At 45.1% G+C, this 21,017-nt stretch overlaps 2 protein-coding genes across 2 annotated transcripts in view; one reads left to right on the top strand and one right to left on the bottom strand.

Moving 5' to 3' along the window:
* The window catches only part of LOC308467654 (ovomucoid-like), a 72,270-nt gene that overhangs the window by 32,057 nt on the left and 19,196 nt on the right, over positions 1-21,017 (top strand). The window lies entirely within an intron of this gene.
* Positions 1,138-7,847, bottom strand: LOC308467531 (ovomucoid-like). Its single transcript, XM_080989330.1, has 6 exons — positions 7,798-7,847; positions 6,365-6,413; positions 3,678-3,799; positions 3,101-3,155; positions 2,504-2,619; positions 1,138-1,287 (listed from the first exon to the last, which is right to left on the bottom strand). The coding sequence occupies exons 3-6, from the start codon at positions 3,797-3,799 to the stop codon at positions 1,242-1,244; spliced, it is 339 nt and encodes a 112-aa protein (XP_080845456.1). The 5' UTR covers positions 6,365-6,413; positions 7,798-7,847; the 3' UTR covers positions 1,138-1,241.

The raw sequence follows: 21,017 nt of genomic DNA, 5'->3' as shown, positions 1-21,017 counted from the left end.
CTGACGTCAGAATGCTGAGGCATCATGGGAACAACTTAACCTGTTAAGTTCCAAACCCAACAGTCGTTTCTTCCTGCTGCATTTCAAGTCACATTTTTATGTTGCTGTACACACCAGAGAGGGGGAGGGGATACACATTAGTTGTTTGGTTTCCTCACAACAGAAACTCTCCCCTAAACTCCTATTCAGTGAAGCTGTCACCTGGACATGCAATGTATGTCTGAAATGCACACATTTCAGCTTAACCACAGCTTGCTTTTCAAATCAGGTGGAAGCCTATTTCAAGAGAAAGAGCCTTATGTCTCAAGATATTACAGGATACATATGGATTGGACTAATGTCATGCATACTCAGCTTCATGCACCAGTCATGAAACATACTGGAGCCATACTAAATAGTAATGTGTACACAGCCTCAATTTCCTGGACAGAGAGAGACTTTCTGAGGTCTCTCTAAGAGCTGTATGGAATTGGGAATATAGAACTTCCTGTTACGTTGGTCTCAAGTTTTCCAGGCCAAATTGCCCACCCCAGTGCTATGTCTACCTCATGCTAGGCCTCATCCTACTATCCCAAATACATCACCTTCTTGTTTCTCTGAAGAAACAGTCTCCCAAAAAGTATTTGTTCTATGTCTGTTGTCCAACATGCCTTCACATTTGCCTGGCGGTAACTCCTGAATTACCGTATTTTTCGCTCTAGAACACGCACCCGACCACAACACGCACGTAGTTTTTAGAGGAGGAAAATCCGTAGGCATGCCACCCGTAGGCATTCCCTCCATAACACGCACAGACATTTCCCCTTACTTTCTAGGAGGAAAAAAGTGAGTGTTATGGTGCAAAAAATACGGTATTTTTCTAAACGTCCATGGCCACGTGTTATCTCTCTTTCTCTCCCTCTCTGCTTTCCCCAACTTGCTCAAATCTCCTGACATGTATACTACTGTGAGTGACACTTTCTCGGAAAGGATAGAATATCACAATGGACAAAAATGCTTTTCTTCCTGAGGTTAAAGCCCTAAACCCTACACAGACCCTCAAATATACATGAGCCTGGTATTGAATGAGAGAACAACCAAAATAACAATACATTCCATGGCGCAAAACGAGACATTATAGGAGAGATCAAAACAATGCATGGTTGCAGGTAAGACATCTTTAATGGCAAATCAGACCTTCTTTTGCAACATTTGCTACTAGAGTATAAGGCAAAGAGGTCTCTTGGAAATCTGTCAAGTTCTCAGCACCTTCCCAAATGTTGGAGCGACAGAGCCCCTTTGCTCTTCCTGGAAAGAAAAAGGTAACATATATTGAAATTATTACTGTGGGTAACTGGAATCGTAAAAGAAAGTTATATAAATTTTCTTTTCTATTTTAAGAGCAGCTCTTAGTTTGAGAAACACAATAACTTGCATTCCATCTTGTCCCCTAGAACTGCAAGGGAACATTTTGGTTCCTAATGTAAGCCATTTTCGCCACAGAAAATCAGTCAGAATTCTGACTAGTAAAATCTTCCCATTTAAATAAACACAACAGACATTGCAAGTGGAACTGTCAATATGAGCAGCGTTGTTTCGGAATACCTTACTTCAGCAACATCTGCACTATGCAGCAGCGTACTTTGTTAAAGGTCCCTTCAGAGAGCTACAATTCCCAGAGAATTCCTTATGCCATGGAACTCTGGGAATTGTAGTTCTGTAAGGGGAATAGAGTTTCCTAACAACTCTCAGCTGCAAACAACAGACTACACTTCCCAGGATTCCTTAGGAGAAACCATAGTTTAAAGTGGTATGTATAGTCTGGGTGATGCCATAGTTGCTTGGCAAATCATGGGTCGATCAGTAACACAGACACCATATTTTTGTGAGAGTTTACAAATTAGGAAAAAACTTCAAAGTATAGCCTGGCTCAGGGGTCAGCAAACTTTCTCAGCAGGGGGCCCTCAGACCTTGTGGGGTGCTGGACTATATTTTGGAGAAAAAAATGAACGAATTCCTATGCCCCACAAATAACCCAGAGATGCATATTAAATAAAAGGGCACATTCTACTCATGTAAACCACACTGATTCCCGGACCATCCGTGGGCTGGATTTAGAAGGTGATTGGGCCGGATCCGGCCCCTGGGCCTGAGTTTGCCTACCCATGGTCTGGATGGAAGCATGATTATGAGACCATATTTTTATGCCTTTCAACTGACAAAAGTGAATCAAGGAATTTGAATATGTGACTGTATCCCAGCTCTGGAGAATCACTGTTGTTGTTGTCGTTACCTCACACATCTGAGTGGGTTGCCCCAGCCACTCTGGGCAGCTTCCAACAAAATATAAAAACACAGTAAGGATATATGTATGGTGACTACTTCTCATCCTACCAAAACTTTCCCAGTGTCATCGTAAGTAGATACGGAACAGTTTGGAGGTTTTGAATATATCTTTCTCTTCTATCATGTTATCATCACTTTAATTTGTTTTATAAAAAGAAATAATTATTTCTATACGTACCGGACATTAAAGCAGAAATTACACTGGTTGCCATAGACCTTTCCATCAGAACCACAGTGAGGCATATATTCCAGGGTGCAGTATGTTTTATCTGGGCCAAAGTCCTTGCAATATTCCTGCAAAAAGAGTGGCATTCTAAATCTGTCACCCTGTTAAATAAAACTAAGTTCCACTTTACAAAAGAAATAGTGATGTACCCACCAAACTTTTACATTTGCTCACCAGCTCAACATAACTTCTTTTTTAAAGTGCAATTTGTATTCAATTTTGTAGAGTCATACATATTTGCAACAAAGAAACAAAAACCAAAAAAATGAAGAAATAGGAAATACAACAGTCATAATTTCATATGCATTATATTATCTCAAATAAGTATTTTGGTTCATGTGAAGCATGTGCTTTGTTATGTCAGTATTCAATAGACTTTACCCAATTCTGTCTAAACATACTAAGTTTATGCCTTCTTTCACTCTTGATACCTTATTTAAAAATTCCATAATTGCAAAAATGTAGGGTTTTTTTGCTTCTGATTCTGTTATGAGAGAGATTGATACCTGCCACTCCCAATTTCTATAATAAAACGATCATGCTGTTTACCTGAATCTGAATACATTGACGTTCATACTTCACAGCCACATTCTTGTTGGATTCCCTGGGTAAGAAAGAGAGAAAAGTTGACAAATTCTTTCCTGTAGTTCACATTACTAAAACAAACTATGTTTAGCTCTTCAGAGCCGCCACAGGCAAAGCTTAGCTCTTCAGAACTGCTACAGGCAAAGCTTGACTGAGCTGGTTCTATAATTTGTATCCTTGAGCTCCTTCATCTGTTACAGATCCTTTGTCCTCCTGCTACACAAAGTTATTGGGACTCCTATGATTCTGCTAAGGAGCCAGTTTCACTTTATCCACAGCATGTAGGCCTGGTTTCACATCCCTGATTAGCGTTGGTGGTTATTGGATTGCATTGCGCCAATCATCATTTATCATTCTCTTGATAACCGATCATTGGATTGTGAGAATACAATGGGATTGGTCTCATGGAAGCCACTGTGTAAGCTTGGAAAGAAGGTGGGAGTGGAAAAGGGCCAAATATAAAAAAATATAATGAGATTTCATTATAAAGAATCATAGTCATTATCCGTTGCCTGGGGGGAGATGTTCAGTATCCACTTACAGGTTTTGACGACAAAGATCACATTTACTGACATAAGTGTTGTCATCTGTTCCGCAGACTGGTTTAGCGATTTTGGGGCAGAGCATGAGTCCTTTCGCTTGCCTGAATTCACTACAATCCATCTATAAAAGAAACATGTAGCATTTTATTGTACCCAGCAGTCCTCTATATAATGTCCTTTGCACATTCATGTTTCCAGTTTGTTTGTTTTTTAATTCTAAACATGGAAAAAGAAGAGTGAACTTTCAATCTACCATTTCCTTTTACATGCCTTTTTATTTCACAGGAGGAAGAAGGAACATATGAATCACTAGACCAAATAACATTGATAGGACAAAATTATCCAGTGTGGCTTTTTTTTCCTGAAAAGCACAGGCATCCTGATTTCTTGACATTAGTATATTTTCTGACAATCTAATTCAAGCCTGTTTTTATTTATTACTTGCATATATTATAAAAAAAGTAAAGTGTACCAGGAATAAAACTTACACCTTGGGCCTTTGCTGTTGTTTACATATTGTTTCCCAATTCTGCACATGGGGAAATGTCTATCACTTTCTTCATATGTGCAAAGCAAACATTTTGCACCCCACACAGATTGGGTTGGTGTGGGATGCAGTTCTGTGCGCTTACACAGAGAGCTCTTAATGCCCACCCCCAAATTCTCTCTTTATGTAGTAATGGCAACCTCCAGCACATTCGTACCCCTAATGTCCATGTTTGATGTATTGACAAGTTGAGTTTTCAAACTTCTACAATGTGGAAGGCATAAATGTTTGGTCATAATGAATTGCACTGTTATCCACCATCAGTAATGCATTTGATTTGGATAGCTATTTAGCTGTATTTTCTTCAGTGTATTAAGGGGGCTTGTGGCTGTCCTTAGAATCATTGGGGGTTTTTGGGGGGGGGGTAATCCAGGACTAAGGCGTCCTCAACAAATGATGGTCTAGCTTCTGCTTTAAGGCCTCAAGCCTACCACCCTTCTCAGTAATTCATTCATTGTTCAACTGCTATGACCACCAAGTAGTTTCTTCCAATTTCCCACTAAAACCTATCCTCCGATAACTTGAGCACATTCAATCTAGTTTTGCACTAGTTCTCTGGGGCAGCAAAGAACAATATTTACTTCTATGCCACAGTCCTTCAAGGATCTGGAGTGCTATCACATCCCTCATCATCTCCAAGCTAAACCTATCAAGTATTCTTTCCATTTGTCCTTCTAGGACCTGTTTTCCATAGTGCTGATGTTCTTAATTGCCACCCTCTGAACCTGTACCAATTGAGTTACATCATTCTTAAAATGCAGACACAGTATTCCAGATGAGGTCTATGTGGAACTGGCAAAGCTAACAGCGAAAATAACAGATCAAAATGATGGACAATTTATGGTAAGGTTACCCGACTTTTTTCAATGAATCTGGGGACACTTTCAACTTCAGTAGGAATGATAGGATTTTGTCAGGGGACTGATTTGTAAATCTGGGTACTGTCCCCAGGAAACAGTGATGTCTGGTTACCTTAATTTATGGAAGAGTGGAAGCCTTTTGGGGATTATTTGAAAAAAATATCATAACCAAATGAAATCGAGGCCAGGATTTGAAATTTGAGCAACAGGAAGAAAATGATAATACATGAAATAGAGGAATATGTATTAGATGCAATGTGAGATATAATAAGGGACTATGTATTAGATGGAGCATGTGATATTATGCAGTATGTGGGAGGAAGGCTTTAAAAACAGCTTGAAAGCAAAGGTGAGAAGTCAAATTACTTATATAGCTCAGGGCCCTAATATGGTACACGTTATGGAACACCTTTCCCCATATTAGCCTCCCATGCCCTGAGGTCAGCATCAAGACTCTTCTCTATGTGCCTCTCTGGCAGTTATCAGGAAGAGGGTGGCAGCAGGCGTAAAACTAGGCTTTATTTCTCCCAGGTCAAAGACCCAGTTTGGCAAAAACAAAAACAAAAAAACCCCATGCACATTTTGCACACCCACAGGCTGGGAGCTTCAGTGGTGCTCCTCTGGAGGCTTCACCCGGGGCAAATAAAAAAGGCTCCCCCCCCCCCCACACACCGTAGCTATGGCTCTGGGTGGCAACAAGGGAGGTTCATGTTGCAGAAGCACATTTCCTTCACCCCAGGTGTTTGGAGTGTTATTTTTCTTCTTCTTTGCAGACATGTTTATGTGTGTGTCTGTCTTTGGTGGTTAAGGAATAGAGGGGTTGTCTTTATGGTCTGATTACCTTGTACAGCAGTACCTCAGTTTTGGAACGTCTCCGATGATGAATGTTTCGGTTTTCAAATGCTGAAAACCTGGAAGTAAATGCTTCTGTTTCTGAACGTGCCTCAGAAGTTGAACGGCTTGCACTGAGGTACCGCTGTATTTTTCTCAATTTTCTCAATTAAATTTGCAGACCTCCCTCGTTTTTTGAATGTTTCAGAACTTGAACGGTCTTCGGGAATGGATAACGTTCGAAAAATGAGGTACCACTGTACCAGGAGTTGCTTTTAATTATTTTGTTTTGAGATATATATTGTATCTTGCAGTTATCTATAGATTACTTTGAGATGAAAAGCAATTAATAAGTTTAAGACATTTCAATTCCCTCCAAATCACACAACAATTTTGCCCATCTGGTCCTGCAGGTTCAATTTCTCACCACAAAACTCTTTATACCTACCTTTGCACATTCTCCAACATGCTTCTTACCAACTAGTTTGTTTTCTTCGCTGCATAAGAGAAGAATTTAGGGAACTTTAGCAAACAATTTCCTGTATTCTGGGTTAATAATACTAATACTAAACATTGGTCAGCGCTAATAGACCTGGGAAATCACAGGCAAATGCCCCATTGAAGTGTCAGGAGGTGCATCCTACTCACATGTAGGACCCTGGCAGTGACACATTGTTCTCTCCCTCCTGGCGGTCATTCGGGAGACTCAAAATCTTTCTCCAGACCGAACATCACAGTGACTGATGCCAAGAAGCATCAGCACACTTCAGGAACTGCAGAGTGTTGGCAGTTTGCGTTACAGACTCAGCAGCACAGCAATTTGGCTAAACTACATTTATCTCCGTCACTTCCCACTATGTGGAATGAAAACACCATCATGTGATAAAAAACAATCCCATGACTGCAAGCATGCGACAAGAACTAATTCCGCTATGTACTTTGCTGAGAGTCAGAGCCATGGAGTAAAAAAAATATGTGCTATAGGGATGGATAAATCCAGTGCATTCTCTCTCTTTTTTTTTTAGAAAGAAAGTGCCGGTACTCACCACAAGGTTGTTGTACAGAAAGTGCCACACTTTTAACATTTGGGTAGTGCATACCCTTGAATACCCCCAGGAAAAAAAACCACTGGCTAAATCTGTCCATTTCAGTTCCACATGTTGCCAGTCTTATGCTTAATTCACCCCATTTCCACATCTGTTTGTGTTTTTAAAAAGCTAACTAAATAAAATATATTTGGAATTCCTTTTTGCGTGCATTTTATCCTAATACATTTTTGTATGCCATATTGCCCAATGTGCATTTGTATATGTTATTTTTAGCAATATTCATATTTTTATGTACGTTATTTTTAATATACAGATTTTTGTACATATGTTTTGAACAATATCTGTGTTTTGGATCACATATTTTTGGGGGATGTACAAATTAGCTGGAAGTACATTAAAATATGAACTGAATTGCAGAGAGTAGAGAGTAAGTTTAATGTCATGTTGTAAGCACACTGGATTTACACAGAGATCACTGAGGACTGAAGCCTAGCTGGTTACCTTGGCCCAGAAATAATCTCTCAGTCTCTGGCTAACCACAGGGGAATAGTGGTAAAATGGGAATGGTTCCATGTAAGACATGTCCCCATCTTGGAAGTGGGGTGTTTGGTTGATGTCTTTCTTTTTTCTTCTCATTGGTGTGTTCGGTTTGTTTTTCTTTTTCTTTTTTCTGTTGTTGTTTGGCCTAGAAAATTAATAAAAAGAAATTAAAAAGGAAGTGGGGTGGGATGGGAAAGGGACAGATAAAACAAATTGGATGAGACATCATTATAACTAATGGTAGCCATGATCTGTTGCCCAGCAAAGAATCTTCTGCACCTGCGCTACTTACTGGTTATGGCGACACAGTTCACATTCATTGGGATAAGTGTTGCCATCTGTACCACAGACTGGAAAATAAATCCTTGGGCAGATTATTAGTCCATTACCAATTGCCCGGAGGGGTTGGCTGCAATCCAACTGTAAAAAGAAAACAAACAACATTATATGTCTACGCAACAGTTATCCTTTATATAACATCTCAAGGCTTTCATCCTTTGAAGTTTATAACCGATACACAGGAGAAAAGAGGGTATCTTATGAATCTACTTGTCCTATTTACCTTTCCTATTATTCACAAGGAAAAAGCATGCAGAAGACTGAACCAAGGAAAAATTGTTGAATAAATTTCTCAAGTGTGGACTTGCCTAGGGCATCATTGTACAAAAGGCACCATATAAAAACTGAAACTTGGAATATATAGAATAGCCAGACAATTCTGTGGTGGAATCTAGACAAATATTTTAAAAAACGTTTTGAAAAATATATTGAATTTGCCATAGCTCACCATCACCATCTAGTGTCACATTTCCATAATGTACTTTAAAAGACACTTAAAATGTTTTGTTGGCAGCTGTATAGCTGAGTCCTGTGTGTAGATAAAAGCACAGGCTTCCCGATTACCTGATGCTATGCTTTGTAGATTTAATGCTATTTGCTAGGTGTGGGGTTGTCTGTAGTGGTCAGCCACAAGGCAGGGTCAGCTGTACAAAACTTTCATCAGCTTTTCTGCAATTGGGAGTGGCCACCTGGATGACCAGTTCCACTCTTGAATGTCTTTCCTGTTCCAAAAGCAGTGTGAATGGTGAGCCATAGCTGCAGAATTGTCCTCCTGACACCACTATCTCTGTAGTCCCTGGATGTGCAGGGGGAGGGGAATGGGCCTGGGGCAAGGTGGCGGTCCTTGCCCTGGGGAGAACAATGGACCTGGATCTTCCTCCTGCCCTTCCACAACCTCAGCAATCACAAAAACGAAGCAAAATTCAAAGAGAAGGTCTCACATCCCACTGAAATGAGTAGTCATATCCCTGCTAATAACTGTGCTCTTCCACAGCTCTCCTTCACTATTTCCCACTTACACTTGAGGAACACAATTCAAATTCTTCTCCACCTGCCAACTTGCATTTACAACTTTATCTATATTACACAACCAACTGCAGAAAGCTGTAATACGGCGTTACTCACCGTGTTCTCCCAAATGTATTCATCCCCGAAGGTGCCTGAAAGACCAAAAACACATGGATGCCATATCTGATCTCTCAAAAATTCAGAAAAAAATCTCTAAAGAGATTAAGAGCTGCACAACAGCTTCTCCTTTTTTAAAACTAAGAATGTGTTGTAGAAGAACAAATTAATTATAAGACTTACTAGAACTATTTCAGATTACTCAGTTACTCAGTTGTATTAAACCTTTGCTGTATGAGACATTTTTACCGCTACTATGAATATCAAATTAATGCTTTAATGGGCCTAATAACAACTTTTTCAAAAGATTGTAAACAGATGGGAGTATGATCAGCAGTTGGTTTGCTGAGCACTAACCATTTCATATAATTATAGATATGTGCCTCTAATCAGGTCTATAATATTTTTGCTGATCTAGGGATGGGTGGATTTGTCCATGTTGCTTTCTCAGTGTGCCATTTTCCCAATCTTATGTTCGGTTTGTGTTTCAGTTTGCATTTTAAAAGTCCACCACATTTGAGTGTTAATCTGTCCTAAAATACACACTTTTACAAGCAATTTCCCCCAGCACGTTGCATTTTTGTAAGTTATTTTCAGTAATATTTGTATTATCATGCACAATCCCTCCCAGTAGAAACATTCTTGTGCACATTTTTCATACACAATTTGAAGGATAGCCGTGTTTCAGTTCAACTATCAAGAAGTGTGACTTAAGTAGGTGCACATCAAAATGCAAACCAAACCAAACTCTCTTCCATCCTTACTTATGGGATCACAGAACAGGGTCCCAGTACTTTTTATGGATTTGTAGAAAATCCATAGCCATAGCTCCCTCCTAGCAGAGGACTTGTTTTAAATGCCAGAGGTCCCCAGTTCAATTCATGGCATCTCCAGGCAGGAAAAGACTCTAGATTTAAACACACAAGAGGCATTGCCACACAAAGAGCACAGTACTGAGCTAGATGGACCAGCAGTCTGACTGGATAAGGGAGCTTCCTAGCAAACGCAAGTAAGTGCTGCTTTTGTGAGGGAAAGACATTTTTCAAAGACTCAAAATGCATAGTAACACAGGAAGCTGCCTTACGCTCAGGGCCGGCCCACCCATGAGGCGAGCTGAGGTAGCTGCCTTGGGTGCAGGAAGCCTAAGCGGTGGTGCTGCTAGTGGTGAAATGGCGGCAATATCTCACAGATATCTCATGAGATCTCATGGAGAGCATTGTGAGATTTCAGCAGCAGTTTTGGGACCACAATAGGGGAGGCTTTGGTGGGGATGGCACTGCGGCAGCAGGGCAGGGTGACACCTTCCCACTTTGCCTCAGGTAGCAAAACCAGTCCACAGAGGGTCCATAGCCTGTCAACATTCTCCTCCTTAGGCTCAGTGTTGCCCTTTGAAAACTCAGCAGGAAGGATCAGTGGACCAGACTTAGTTGGCTTTGGCTGTCATTGGCTCTTCCTCTGCCTACTGTTGGTCTTCCACCAAACACCTTTGCCCCTTCTCCTCTGCAAGGCTACACCACTGCAGCAAAACTAACCCTTGCTCTTTCACACATGGCTATCCTGAAAAAGCAAGCATGCACTTCAGGCATGTGGTTTCACTCATTGTTCTCTGGGTTTACCTGCCATTTCATCAATAGGACTACTTCAGTGAGTAGAAGCACCTGCCAGAGGCCTGATAAAAAAAATACACTGAATTTGATATTTATGCTGATTGATTCTGGAAGCTGTTATGTTTTCTTTCACCAAAAAAAGTACAGTAACTCTAATGATACAGAAGCAGCCCAACCTGAAATACAAGGGAATTACACAGCATATACAATGATGGGAAAATGGAGAGGAAACATATCTGAACTAACCTGTCAGAGTGCCAATTCTCCAGTGCCAAACAAAACGGTTCATTTCTGAACTCAATAAATAAAATAAAATTATTTATTTGTCATATCATGGTTAAACCTTTGTTCTTCCAAGAATCACATTGGAATGAAGGTACATTGCACAAAGCTTTATTTACAAGTATAAGGAAGAGTATAGATCATTTTTTTCTTTTCTTTTTTGGTGAGGAGAAATGAATGAAAAAATCATTCCTACCTACTTATTACATAGGAAGAAATTTAATTTCTCATTGCCTGAATCAGAAGGTACAGGGATCAGAAGATATGGAACTGGATGTGAATTATTGAATATACAATAAGTAAATAATGATGGACTATTGTTGTAACACATGGCTGCAGTGGAGAGGCTCTTGTGTGAACAAAGGCGAAAGGATTTATTCAACCCTTTTCTTTTACAAAGTCTTAAAAATTGATTTTTATTCCTTAAATCGTGTCATTCTTTGGAACTGAATTTTTAGAAGATGCTGTTTTTCAGCATACAACTGTCATTTGCCAATGCATTGTAAAAGGCTGAAAAGTCACATGGATGGGTTGATAGGAAATGATATTTTCAAAATATCAAGCTACTGTGCATTCTGAGGAACTTGAAGTGAATATTAATCTGTGTCTGGATTACACGTATGCTGCATAGGTATTTGGGGGGTGGGTGAGTGGGTGCTGCTGTGTATCTTCCTTAGGCTTGTCTCCTTTAATACTATAATGAAGCAGGAGAAGAGTTAGTCTGAATGTTCTTTCAAAGATTCCCACTTCTCAACCCTGTGAATGCATAGTTTGGTCAGATGTTCACCCAAACATGACCCAGTATGAAATTCTGGTTCTCAGCTCAGCTGCTACCCTTGTGAATGGGTCTGCAAGACAGAAAGATTGTATCCCTTTGTCCTCCCCTTGCCCAGGTGGGAGCAGGGCAAGCTACCCCTGAGCTTTTTTTTGGAGTCAAGCTGACAGGAAGAGGAGGCTGAGGGCATCTTCTGGTGCTGGGGGTTCTCCTAAAAAATTCCCTACAAGTGGAGAGCAGTGAATTTAGGAAACCTTTAGAGTTAACCTGTGCTCACTTTGCCAACACAATCTGCCAGCCCTGCATGGAAGCCCACCAGTGGCTCATTAAAATCCCTAGTTTAGCTGCTTGGCTGGGACTTCAGAAACAAGCAGCTTGTGAAGCCCAAGCCCACACAGTTAACAGGTAGTGTTCAGCTTGGTCGGGATCCCATGTATAAGCCTGTGCCCGTTGCTCTGTCCCAGCTTCTGCCAACCTAGCAGTTTGAAAGCACGCCAGGTCAAATAGATAAATATGTACTGTTGCGGCGGGAAAGTAAACAGCATTTCTGTGTGCTCTGCCTTCCATCATGGTATTCCGTTGTGCCAGAAGCAGTTTAGTCATGCTGGCCACATGACCTGGAAAGCTGTCTGTGGACAAACGCCAGCTCCCTCAACCTGAAGCAAAATGAGCTCCGCACACCTTTGACTGGACTTAACTGTCTAGGAGTCCTCTACCTTTTTACCTTTACCTTTTTATAAGTCTGTGCCACACTCACTAAGGCCTAAAATGTTTCGCATTGCCTGTATGTGTTGAAAAGGCTAGAATTTGGAGGTCTAGTATGTAACAGAAAAGATGAATCCTATGATGGGATCACTGTGATCACCATGGGGAAAATTGGATTATATGGTATGTTTGGGGGTGAGAAGAGTCTGAGCCTGTAGCCTATCCAATGATTCCCTCCCCTCATTTTCAGGGGCTTTCAGGTGTCCTAGTTGAATAAATTACATGAGTCCTTTCCTTAATTCATGTTGTTGACTTGATGGGGTTGCAAATCACCTTTCTTCATGAAGCTCAATATAATCAATTGTTATTAATCATAAGAACGGGATCATCTTGGGTCATCACTTCTGAACTCAGTGGTGGACTTTGGTCTTTAAAATTTCAGGCCAAAATTTGGCACCTCCACCCCACCTCTCGCCTTTCATTCTGCTCAATTCAGTACAATATAGTTGTGAACCTCTGCAGCGCCCTCTAGTGTCAGCATCCAGTGCAGTGGAACCACCTACACTGTCCCAAATCCGCCTCTAAATTAGGATGAAAAATCACAGACAACGGGAAATGGGTTCAGAAGATATGGAACTGGATGTGGATTAATGAATATACAATACGTAAATAACTATGGAATATTGTTTTAACATATGACCACAGCGGAGAGGCTCTTGTGTGAACAAAGACGAAAGGATTTATTGTTTTTCAACATGCCGGAATCGTCGTTGACATTTATTGAAATTAATAATTGGAGAACCCCTTTTGAACTTTTTATGTGGAAGAGAAAATGAATGAATTTGAGATGTCTGGATCTGAAGACTGGGAAAATATAACTTGGCAGAAGGAGGAGCAGCTGGATGTCACACTGGAGTAAATACTTTGACTGTTCTTTTTAAATGTAACTAACAGACAGCGGCGTAGCGTGAGTTGTCAGCACCCGGGGCAAGGCAAGTAATTTGCGCCCCCCCAACCCCTAACCTGCCGATCTGAGTCGAGTTGCTGCTGGCGCTGCCGCCCAAACCACGCCGCTTGCCCGGAGGAGGAAGGGGGCAGAGAGGCGAGGAAAATGCAACATGGCCCAGCAGCTGCAGCAGCAGCAGCGGAGGCGGGGCTGTGAGGAGGGGCTGCCTGGCACGTCCTCTGCGGCCCTGACGCGCGGGGCTGAGAGCCGCTGCCTGCCGGACGCCTTCAGCCCGGGCGCGCGCACAGCTCGTCGGTTCCACGAGACATGGGGCTCTGCTACAGCCTGCGCCCGAGGCTCTTCGGCGACTCCGGAGGCAGCGAGCGCGCCCCCCCAGGTGTTGCGCCCGGTGCGGCCGGCCCCCCTGGCACCCCCCACGCTACGCCACTGCTAACAGAGAATCGGATGTCGTTTTTTTACTTCTCTTTCTTTTTTTCATTCTTTTTCCCTTCCTTCTTTCACTCTTTTATTTTTAACTTTCTTTCTTCTCTTTCTTCTCCCTCTCTCCCCCCCATTTCCCCTTTATTCTTTTTATTTGATGTTCTCTACTCTAAGTCACTATTGGAATTATACACACATGAAGGTGATGGATGGTTGGTGAAGGCAGGGAAGGGTAGAGTTTTACTGTTCAGTCTACCAATGCTTGCAATCCCATTGAAATAAATGATATTTCAAATATTGTATTAACAGTGTGAAATCCCATTGATTTCTCTCTCTTTTTTCAGTTGATTAATGAGAGGGGGTTTTTTGCACCATTGAGCGGATTAGAAATAAAACTTCTGATATACTGAAAGATGCTTATCTGAGAAGAAACAAAGAACCAGAGAGAACACCACAAATACACCTACGTATTATCTACATGGCAGAGGTAGTTATTCAACTGTAAATACAGCTCCAGACAGGCAAGCAGTTCCAGTAGGGCTGTTGGGTATTTACAGTGGTACCTCAGGTTAAGTACTTAATTCGTTCTGGAGGTCCGTTCTTAACCTGAAACTGTTCTTAACCTGAGGTACCACTTTAGCTAATGGGCCCTCCCGCTGCTGCCGCACGATTTCTGTTCTCATCCTGAAGCAAAGTTCTTAACCCGAGGTACTATTTCTGGGTTAGCGGAGTCTGTAACCTGAAGCGTCTGTAACCTGAAGCGTCTGTAACCCGAGGTACCACTGTATATGTGGATGTGCAGATCCGTATCACAGGTCCTAATCTAAACATTCCTGTTGTTGCAAAGTAACCCACAGGTTGAAATTCTCTGTCAGCAAGAATGAAAAGGCATGAAAAAAAAGAGAAAAACACTTGAGCTGCTCCAATGGTTTTGCTGACCAGCTTCTGGTGTCAGTCTTTCTTATAGAAGGTCTTGGAAGCGACAACTCTGCAAGCAAAACCCCCAAGTGGGGATGAGAGAGACATTCCATTCAGTTGGCATGTAATGGCAAGCGGACCTGTTTGACACTTTCCACAGCAAGATGTGAACCAAAAAAACAGCCATCTTTTGAAATTCACACTTCTCTGAATTTTTCAGCTCGGTTCTCCTGCCAAGAAATGTGTATTAAAAAAATCCATATTTTAGAGTAAAGTACACATATAAATTCACATATTCATGAAAGTAACAGTAAAAATGCATTATAGCTGGAGCAACGGCATGCAAAAAATGGGCCTTTGGGGAGAAATTCACACTAAAATGCTGGTGAAACTTTGTGCAGATTTATTTATTTCTTTATTTGCAAACTTATGGGAAATGTGGGAAACTGATCTTAAGAGTGGGAAAACGAAGGTGAGGGCGCTGATGCCCCCTGCCAAATCCCTCTGCCTGCTGGATGAAGTGACCATCCCTGCACACCAGTCATCCTGCATGTATTGGTACATATATGCACCCTCTGCAAAATAACCATGCCTAGTACTAAGGGGATATTGGGGGAAAAACTGCTCCTGCTTTTTAAATGCATTTATTTTTCTAATTAAAATAAGTAACTTCAATGGAGTTCCAATGCGAATCAGAAATGGGCAGCATGGTATTAGGTGCAGATTGCCCACTGTAGAAGCAACAGCAGCATTGACATAATTTTGATGCCATTTATTCTGACACCATCAACCATGGTATCCTCCTGGACCAGCTCCAGGCAGTGGAGGGCCTTGGAGTCCCAAATTTTGAGGCCCCCGCCTACCTTTCACCTTCCATTCTATATCCTAGTTGCAGCGACTCCTGAGGCACCCCAGAGACTCCCTGCCCAGTGCGACCAAACTGGTCACGCTCCTCTAAGTCTGCCTCTGCTCCAGGCAATGGGAATTGGGGGCACTGTATTACAGTGGTCCTGATCCTATCTTCAGGACCAAGTCCTGCGAATAGCTTTGGGACACTGTTTGGGGGGCCATCTTGTGGCTACATTATGGAGTGCTTATTTCCAATGCTATTTAATATCTACATGATTCCATTGGGAGAGGTCAATAGGAGTTTCGGCGTGAGGTCCCATCAGTATGCTGACGACACTCAGTTCTACTTTGCCATAACATCTGAATCCAGAGAGGCTGTACAGTACCTGGGCCATTGCCTGGAAGCAGTGGTGAAATGGATGAATAAAATCAAACTGAGCTTGAAACCTAGCAAGATGGATGCACTGTGGGTAAGTAGTCCCCGTGTCCAAGAAATTGGTCCATTGCCTATCCTGGATGGGGTATGAAATATACTCAGAGTCGCAAAGTGATTTCATGCTCTTTATTCAGCTCATAGTGGTGAGGAGGAATGAATAGATGTCCCCTCACAGTATCTGCTTTATATACATTATTTACACAATGGGCTGCACATGATTGGCTAATTCTGGAATTCTACTGTAAGCCAATCAGGTTGTGGATTCACTTCTATCTGGAGCAGGATTGGGTGGTTCCTGCCAACCAATCATACTGCTGCATTGTTCTAGGACCAATCAGACTGCTGCATTCTGAATCCTATTGTTCTAGGACCAATCAGACTGCTGCCTTTTGGATCCTATTGTTCTAGGACCAATCAGACTGCTACAGTTTGGATCCTATTCAACTCAGTACATAACACCCCTCCCCTCTAAGTTCCAGTCCTGCCCGGGAGGTCGCATTCATAGTCCTCAAGGTATGCCGGCGGCCTACGTGTGCGTTGTGGCCTGGGGTGTTCCCTGGTCCGGGCTCCGGGTTCTGGCTCGTGTTCCAAGGATGCTGGCTGTGATGCGGCTGTTTGGTCTGGTGCAACCGGCTCGCTCAGTCGTGGTTCTGGTTCCGGTGTCCTTTCGGCCTCACGGGTCCTCTCTGTATTTACTGATTCTGCCTCTCCTGCTGGCCCCTCCTGCTCTATGGGCCTCACTGCCCCGCTGTTCCCTTGGGACTCCTCTGACCTGTCCTCCTCCTGGTTTTCTCCCGGGAATCGTCGCCGTATCTGGTCGCAGTGGCGGCGCCAGCATTGCCCCCCATCCGTTAGCACCTCGTACGACACGGGGCCAGTGACCCTGGTGATTGTGGCGGGTACCCATGCTGGGCCTGCCCCAAAATTCTTTGCGTACACTGGGTCCTGGGCCTCGAAGGTCCGGGGGTTCCTGCCTTCCCCCACCACTACCTCATCCTGAGCTCTATCGGGGTGAAGGCGGTCCAATCTGATTGCAAGGCGCCGACCCATTAGTAGTTCAGCGGGGCTCCGGCCAGTCGTTGAGCTGGGGGTGCTGTGCTGTGCTAGAAGGAATGTGGCAAGGCGGTACTCCCAGTCCCCTTGCGTCATGCGGCGAAGGGTGTCCTTGGTGGTCCGCACCATGCGTTCTGCTTGGCCATTGGTGGCAGGGTGGAACGGCGCCGAACGGATGTGGCGGATGGCGTTCTGCGCTGTGAAGGTTTGGAATTCTCCTGACGTAAATGCAGTCCCGTTGTCTGAGACGAGAGTGTCAGGGAGCCCGTGGGTTGCAAACAGCCTGCGTAGTACCCGGATGGCTGCGGACGTGGAAGTGGACGGTACCAGTGCGACTTCCAGCCATTTGGTGTAGGAGTCCACCACTATGAAGAATGTTTTCCCCTGAAAGGGGCCAGCGAAATCCACATGCAGGCGTGACCATGGTGCTCGGGCGGACTCCCAGGACTGGACTGGGGCCCTTGGGGGATCTGGGCGGGATTCTTGGCAGGCCTGGCAGTGTTTGACCCAGGCCTCTATCTCTCCATCGATCCCCGGCCACCACACATAACTCCTGGCAAGGGCCTTCATTCTTACTACCCCTGGATGTGTCTCGTGTAGGGCTGTGAGGACCCTTTTGCAGAGGGGCTGGGGAACAACGACTCTGCTTCCCCATAACAGGCACCCCTTGTGGGCCGACAGTTCATGTTTGCGGGTTGTGTAGCCGGCAAATTCTGGCCCGGGGCTGCTGCTGGGCCATCCCCTCCACACCCAGTCCAGGACCCGGGAGATGACCCTATCTTTCTTGGAATGGTGTGCAACTTCTTGTGCCTGAATGGGGCGGTCGGGAAGCAGCTCCAGGCTCATAACCTCTTGTGCAGGTGCTGGGTCAGGGCCTGTTTCCGGTAGTGGTAGCCTGCTGAGGGCGTCCGCATGGCCCATCGCCTTCCCAGGTCGGTGAATCAGTGCATACTGGTAGCTGGCAAGGAAAATTGACCACCTGAGGACGCGAGGAGACAGCACTTGGGGGGTCTGCTTTTCGGGGGCAAACAAGCCAAGCAACGGCTTGTGGTCAGTCACCACGGTGAAGGGCCGCCCGTACAAGAAATCATGGAATTTTTTTACTCCCTTTACGATTGCCAGACCCTCCTTGTCGATTTGCGAGTAGTTCCGCTCGGTTGTGTTGAGTGTCTGGGAAAAGTACGCCACCGGTACCTCTCTTCCATCCGGGAGTTGGTGCCCCAGGACAGCTCCAATGCCATAGGGTGAGGCGTCGCATGCTAGCACCACCGGCAGCCTCTCGTCGAAGTGTGCCAAGACCGAGTTTGAGACAAGCAAGTCCTTGACTGCCTGGAATGCGGCCTCCTGGCGCTGGCCCCACACCCAAGGGGCCCGCTTGTCCAGGAGTCTGTGTAGGGGCTCCGCTACCGCCGCCTTGTGGGGAAGGAAGGAATGGTAAAAGTTCAATAGTCCCAAGAAGGCCTGAAGTTCAGTCTTGCTCTTGGGCGCTGGGGCATCACAAATGGCCCGTACCTTGTCCCCAGTCGGGTGGACCCCTTCTGCGTCCACCATAAATCCCAGAAAGTCCACCTGAGGCACTCCTAGTAGACATTTTTCCCGCTTCACCTTGAGACCCGCCGTCTGGAAACGGTGCAGAACGGTGCGGAGGCGGTCCTCAAACTCCTCTGGTGTGGGGCCGGCAATCAACACATCATCGAAGAAGGGGGTGACGCCAGGAATCCCTTTAAGGAGAGAGTCCATTATATTCTGGAATATGCCTGGTGCCACGCTGACACCGAATTGCAGCCGCTTTACCCTGAACGCTCCTCTGTGCGTCACAATCGTCTGTGCCTCTGCTGTGGCCTCATCTACTGGCAGCTGTTGATATGCTTGGGCCAAGTCCAGCTTGCCAAAAAATTTCGACCCAGCCAGGGTGGCAAGGACATGGCTGACCACTGGCACTGGGTATGCGTGGGCCGTGAGGGCCTTGTTTATGGTACATTTGTAGTCTGCGCAGATGCGGACCGAACCATTAGGCTTGACGGGTGTGACGATTGGGGTTTCCCAGGGAGCATTAGGCACCGGCTCCAGCACTCCTTGCTCTACGAGTCGGTCCAATTCCTCGTCTATACGGGGTTTCAAGGCGAACGGGACCCGGCGGGCCTTGAGCCTGACCGGTCGTACTGCGGGGTCAAGCTGTAGCGCAATGGGGGGGCCCGTATACTGTCCCAATTTCCCATCGAAAACCCCTGGAAATTCCTTGCATATGGCGTCCACGTCCACTTGTAAGCTAGTGTGGTTCACCCCGGTGACAGCTAGCCCCAGTGGTCCAAACCATGCCAATCCCAGTAAGCTAATGTAGGGGCCCTTGACCACAAGCAAGTCCAGTTGCCGCGTCCGCCCTCGGTATTGCACCCTGAAGGTCCCCACCCCCATTGTGGGGACCTTACGTTTCTGGAAGTCCCGGAGGGTGAATGGGGCCGGCCTGAGTTTGGGACCCCCAGTGGGACACAGTTTCCTTAAGGTCCTTGCCGAGATTATGGATAGAGTTGAACCCGTGTCAAGCTCCATGCGGCATGGGGCCCCCTCTATCTGTACCTCTACATAAATTTTCTCTACGTTGGGGTGGGGCAACTGGTATACCTGGAAGTCCGTGAGCTCCGTCGAGTTGCCTTGGTGCGTTGGGCCCCGGGACCTGGGGCTCTTGGATTGGTCATCTGATGCCTGGTGTCGGGTGGGCCGAGCCCGACACACCCGGGCGATGTGTCCCGATTTTCTGCACTGCCTGCACTCTGCGTTGCGGAAACAGCAGGTCCTCCTCTCGTGACTCTCCCCGCAGCTTGCGCAGTTCCCTCCTTCTCGTCGAGGCAGCTGTGGTCTGTGCGCTGCTTGAGTGCGCTGCTGTACTCGGTGCACCTCCTCCCTGTCGGATCCTGAGTCGTCGGTGAGGTCTTCATGGTGGACCCTCGGTTGGGATGGCAGGCTCGGCCGTGCCTCTTGGGTCGACCTCTCGGCAGCTTCTGTTGCCAGGGCCTCCTCCAGAGCGACCTGGAACGTTAGGTCCTTCTTATGGTTATGGTTTCCCCAGGGGCTTGCGTTATGGTTTCCCCAGGGGCTTGCCGCTTTGCGTAGAAGGCATTTCGACGAGCCACCACTGAGGGCTGTGGTGAAAAGTGCCCCTTCAGCTGTTCCATTATTGTTTTGTATGGAACAGTAGCGACGTCTTCAGGCGCAAGGAGAGCCCGGGCGATTTCAAACGTCTCCTCTCCGCAGACGCTGAAGAATATCGCCCTCTTCTTGGCGTCTTCTTCGTCGGTGACCCCTTTGGCTTCTAGGAGGAAGGTGAAACGGGAGGCGTACGCTTCCCAGTCTCCAGATGCTGGGTTGAATGGCGAGAAGCTGCTGTTGGCTGCCATTCTGAGTTCCTTGTGCCCCGGAGCTGAAGCCTGGATACACGGTGCGAGGCAGCGGTGCGGCAGTTGGCGGTGCTGCGGTGCTGTGTGTGGCAGTCAGCTCAGCGGGATCCCACCTTCGTCGCCAGTGAAATATACTCAGAGTCGCAAAGTGATTTCATGCTCTTTATTCAGCTCATAGTGGTGAGGAGGAATGAATAGATGTCCCCTCACAGTATCTGCTTTATATACATTATTTACACAATGGGCTGCACATGATTGGCTAATTCTGGAATTCTACTGTAAGCCAATCAGGTTGTGGATTCACTTCTATCTGGAGCAGGATTGGGTGGTTCCTGCCAACCAATCATACTGCTGCATTGTTCTAGGACCAATCAGACTGCTGCATTCTGAATCCTATTGTTCTAGGACCAATCAGACTGCTGCCTTTTGGATCCTATTGTTCTAGGACCAATCAGACTGCTACAGTTTGGATCCTATTCAACTCAGTACATAACAGGGTACCAGGTAGAGTTCAAGGTGTTCCTATTAGCATATAAAGACCTTAACAACTTGGGACCAGTTTACCTACAAGATCGCCTAACCCCCAGAGTCAGCCCACCCAGATTGGAGAAATGAAACAGACAGCACCCCCTACTGGCACC

Source organism: Podarcis pityusensis (genome assembly GCF_964106645.2).
Source record: "Podarcis pityusensis genome assembly, chromosome: 2".
NCBI lineage: Eukaryota > Metazoa > Chordata > Lepidosauria > Squamata > Lacertidae > Podarcis > Podarcis pityusensis.
Note: the sequence above shows the minus strand (reverse complement) of the source record. Positions and strands in the feature narration are given on the sequence as shown.

Excerpts from the sequence above, each read along its gene's own strand:
- LOC308467531 (XM_080989330.1), bottom strand. The coding sequence starts at position 3,799 with ATGGATTGTAGTGAATTCAGGCAAGCGAAAGGACTCATGCTCTGCCCC. Across the intron at positions 3,156-3,677 it reads GATCTTTGTCGTCAAAACCT|GGAATCCAACAAGAATGTGG; the intron begins GTAAGTGGATAC and ends TTTCTTACCCAG. Across the intron at positions 1,288-2,503 it reads AATTTCTGCTTTAATGTCCG|GAAGAGCAAAGGGGCTCTGT; the intron begins GTACGTATAGAA and ends TTTTCTTTCCAG.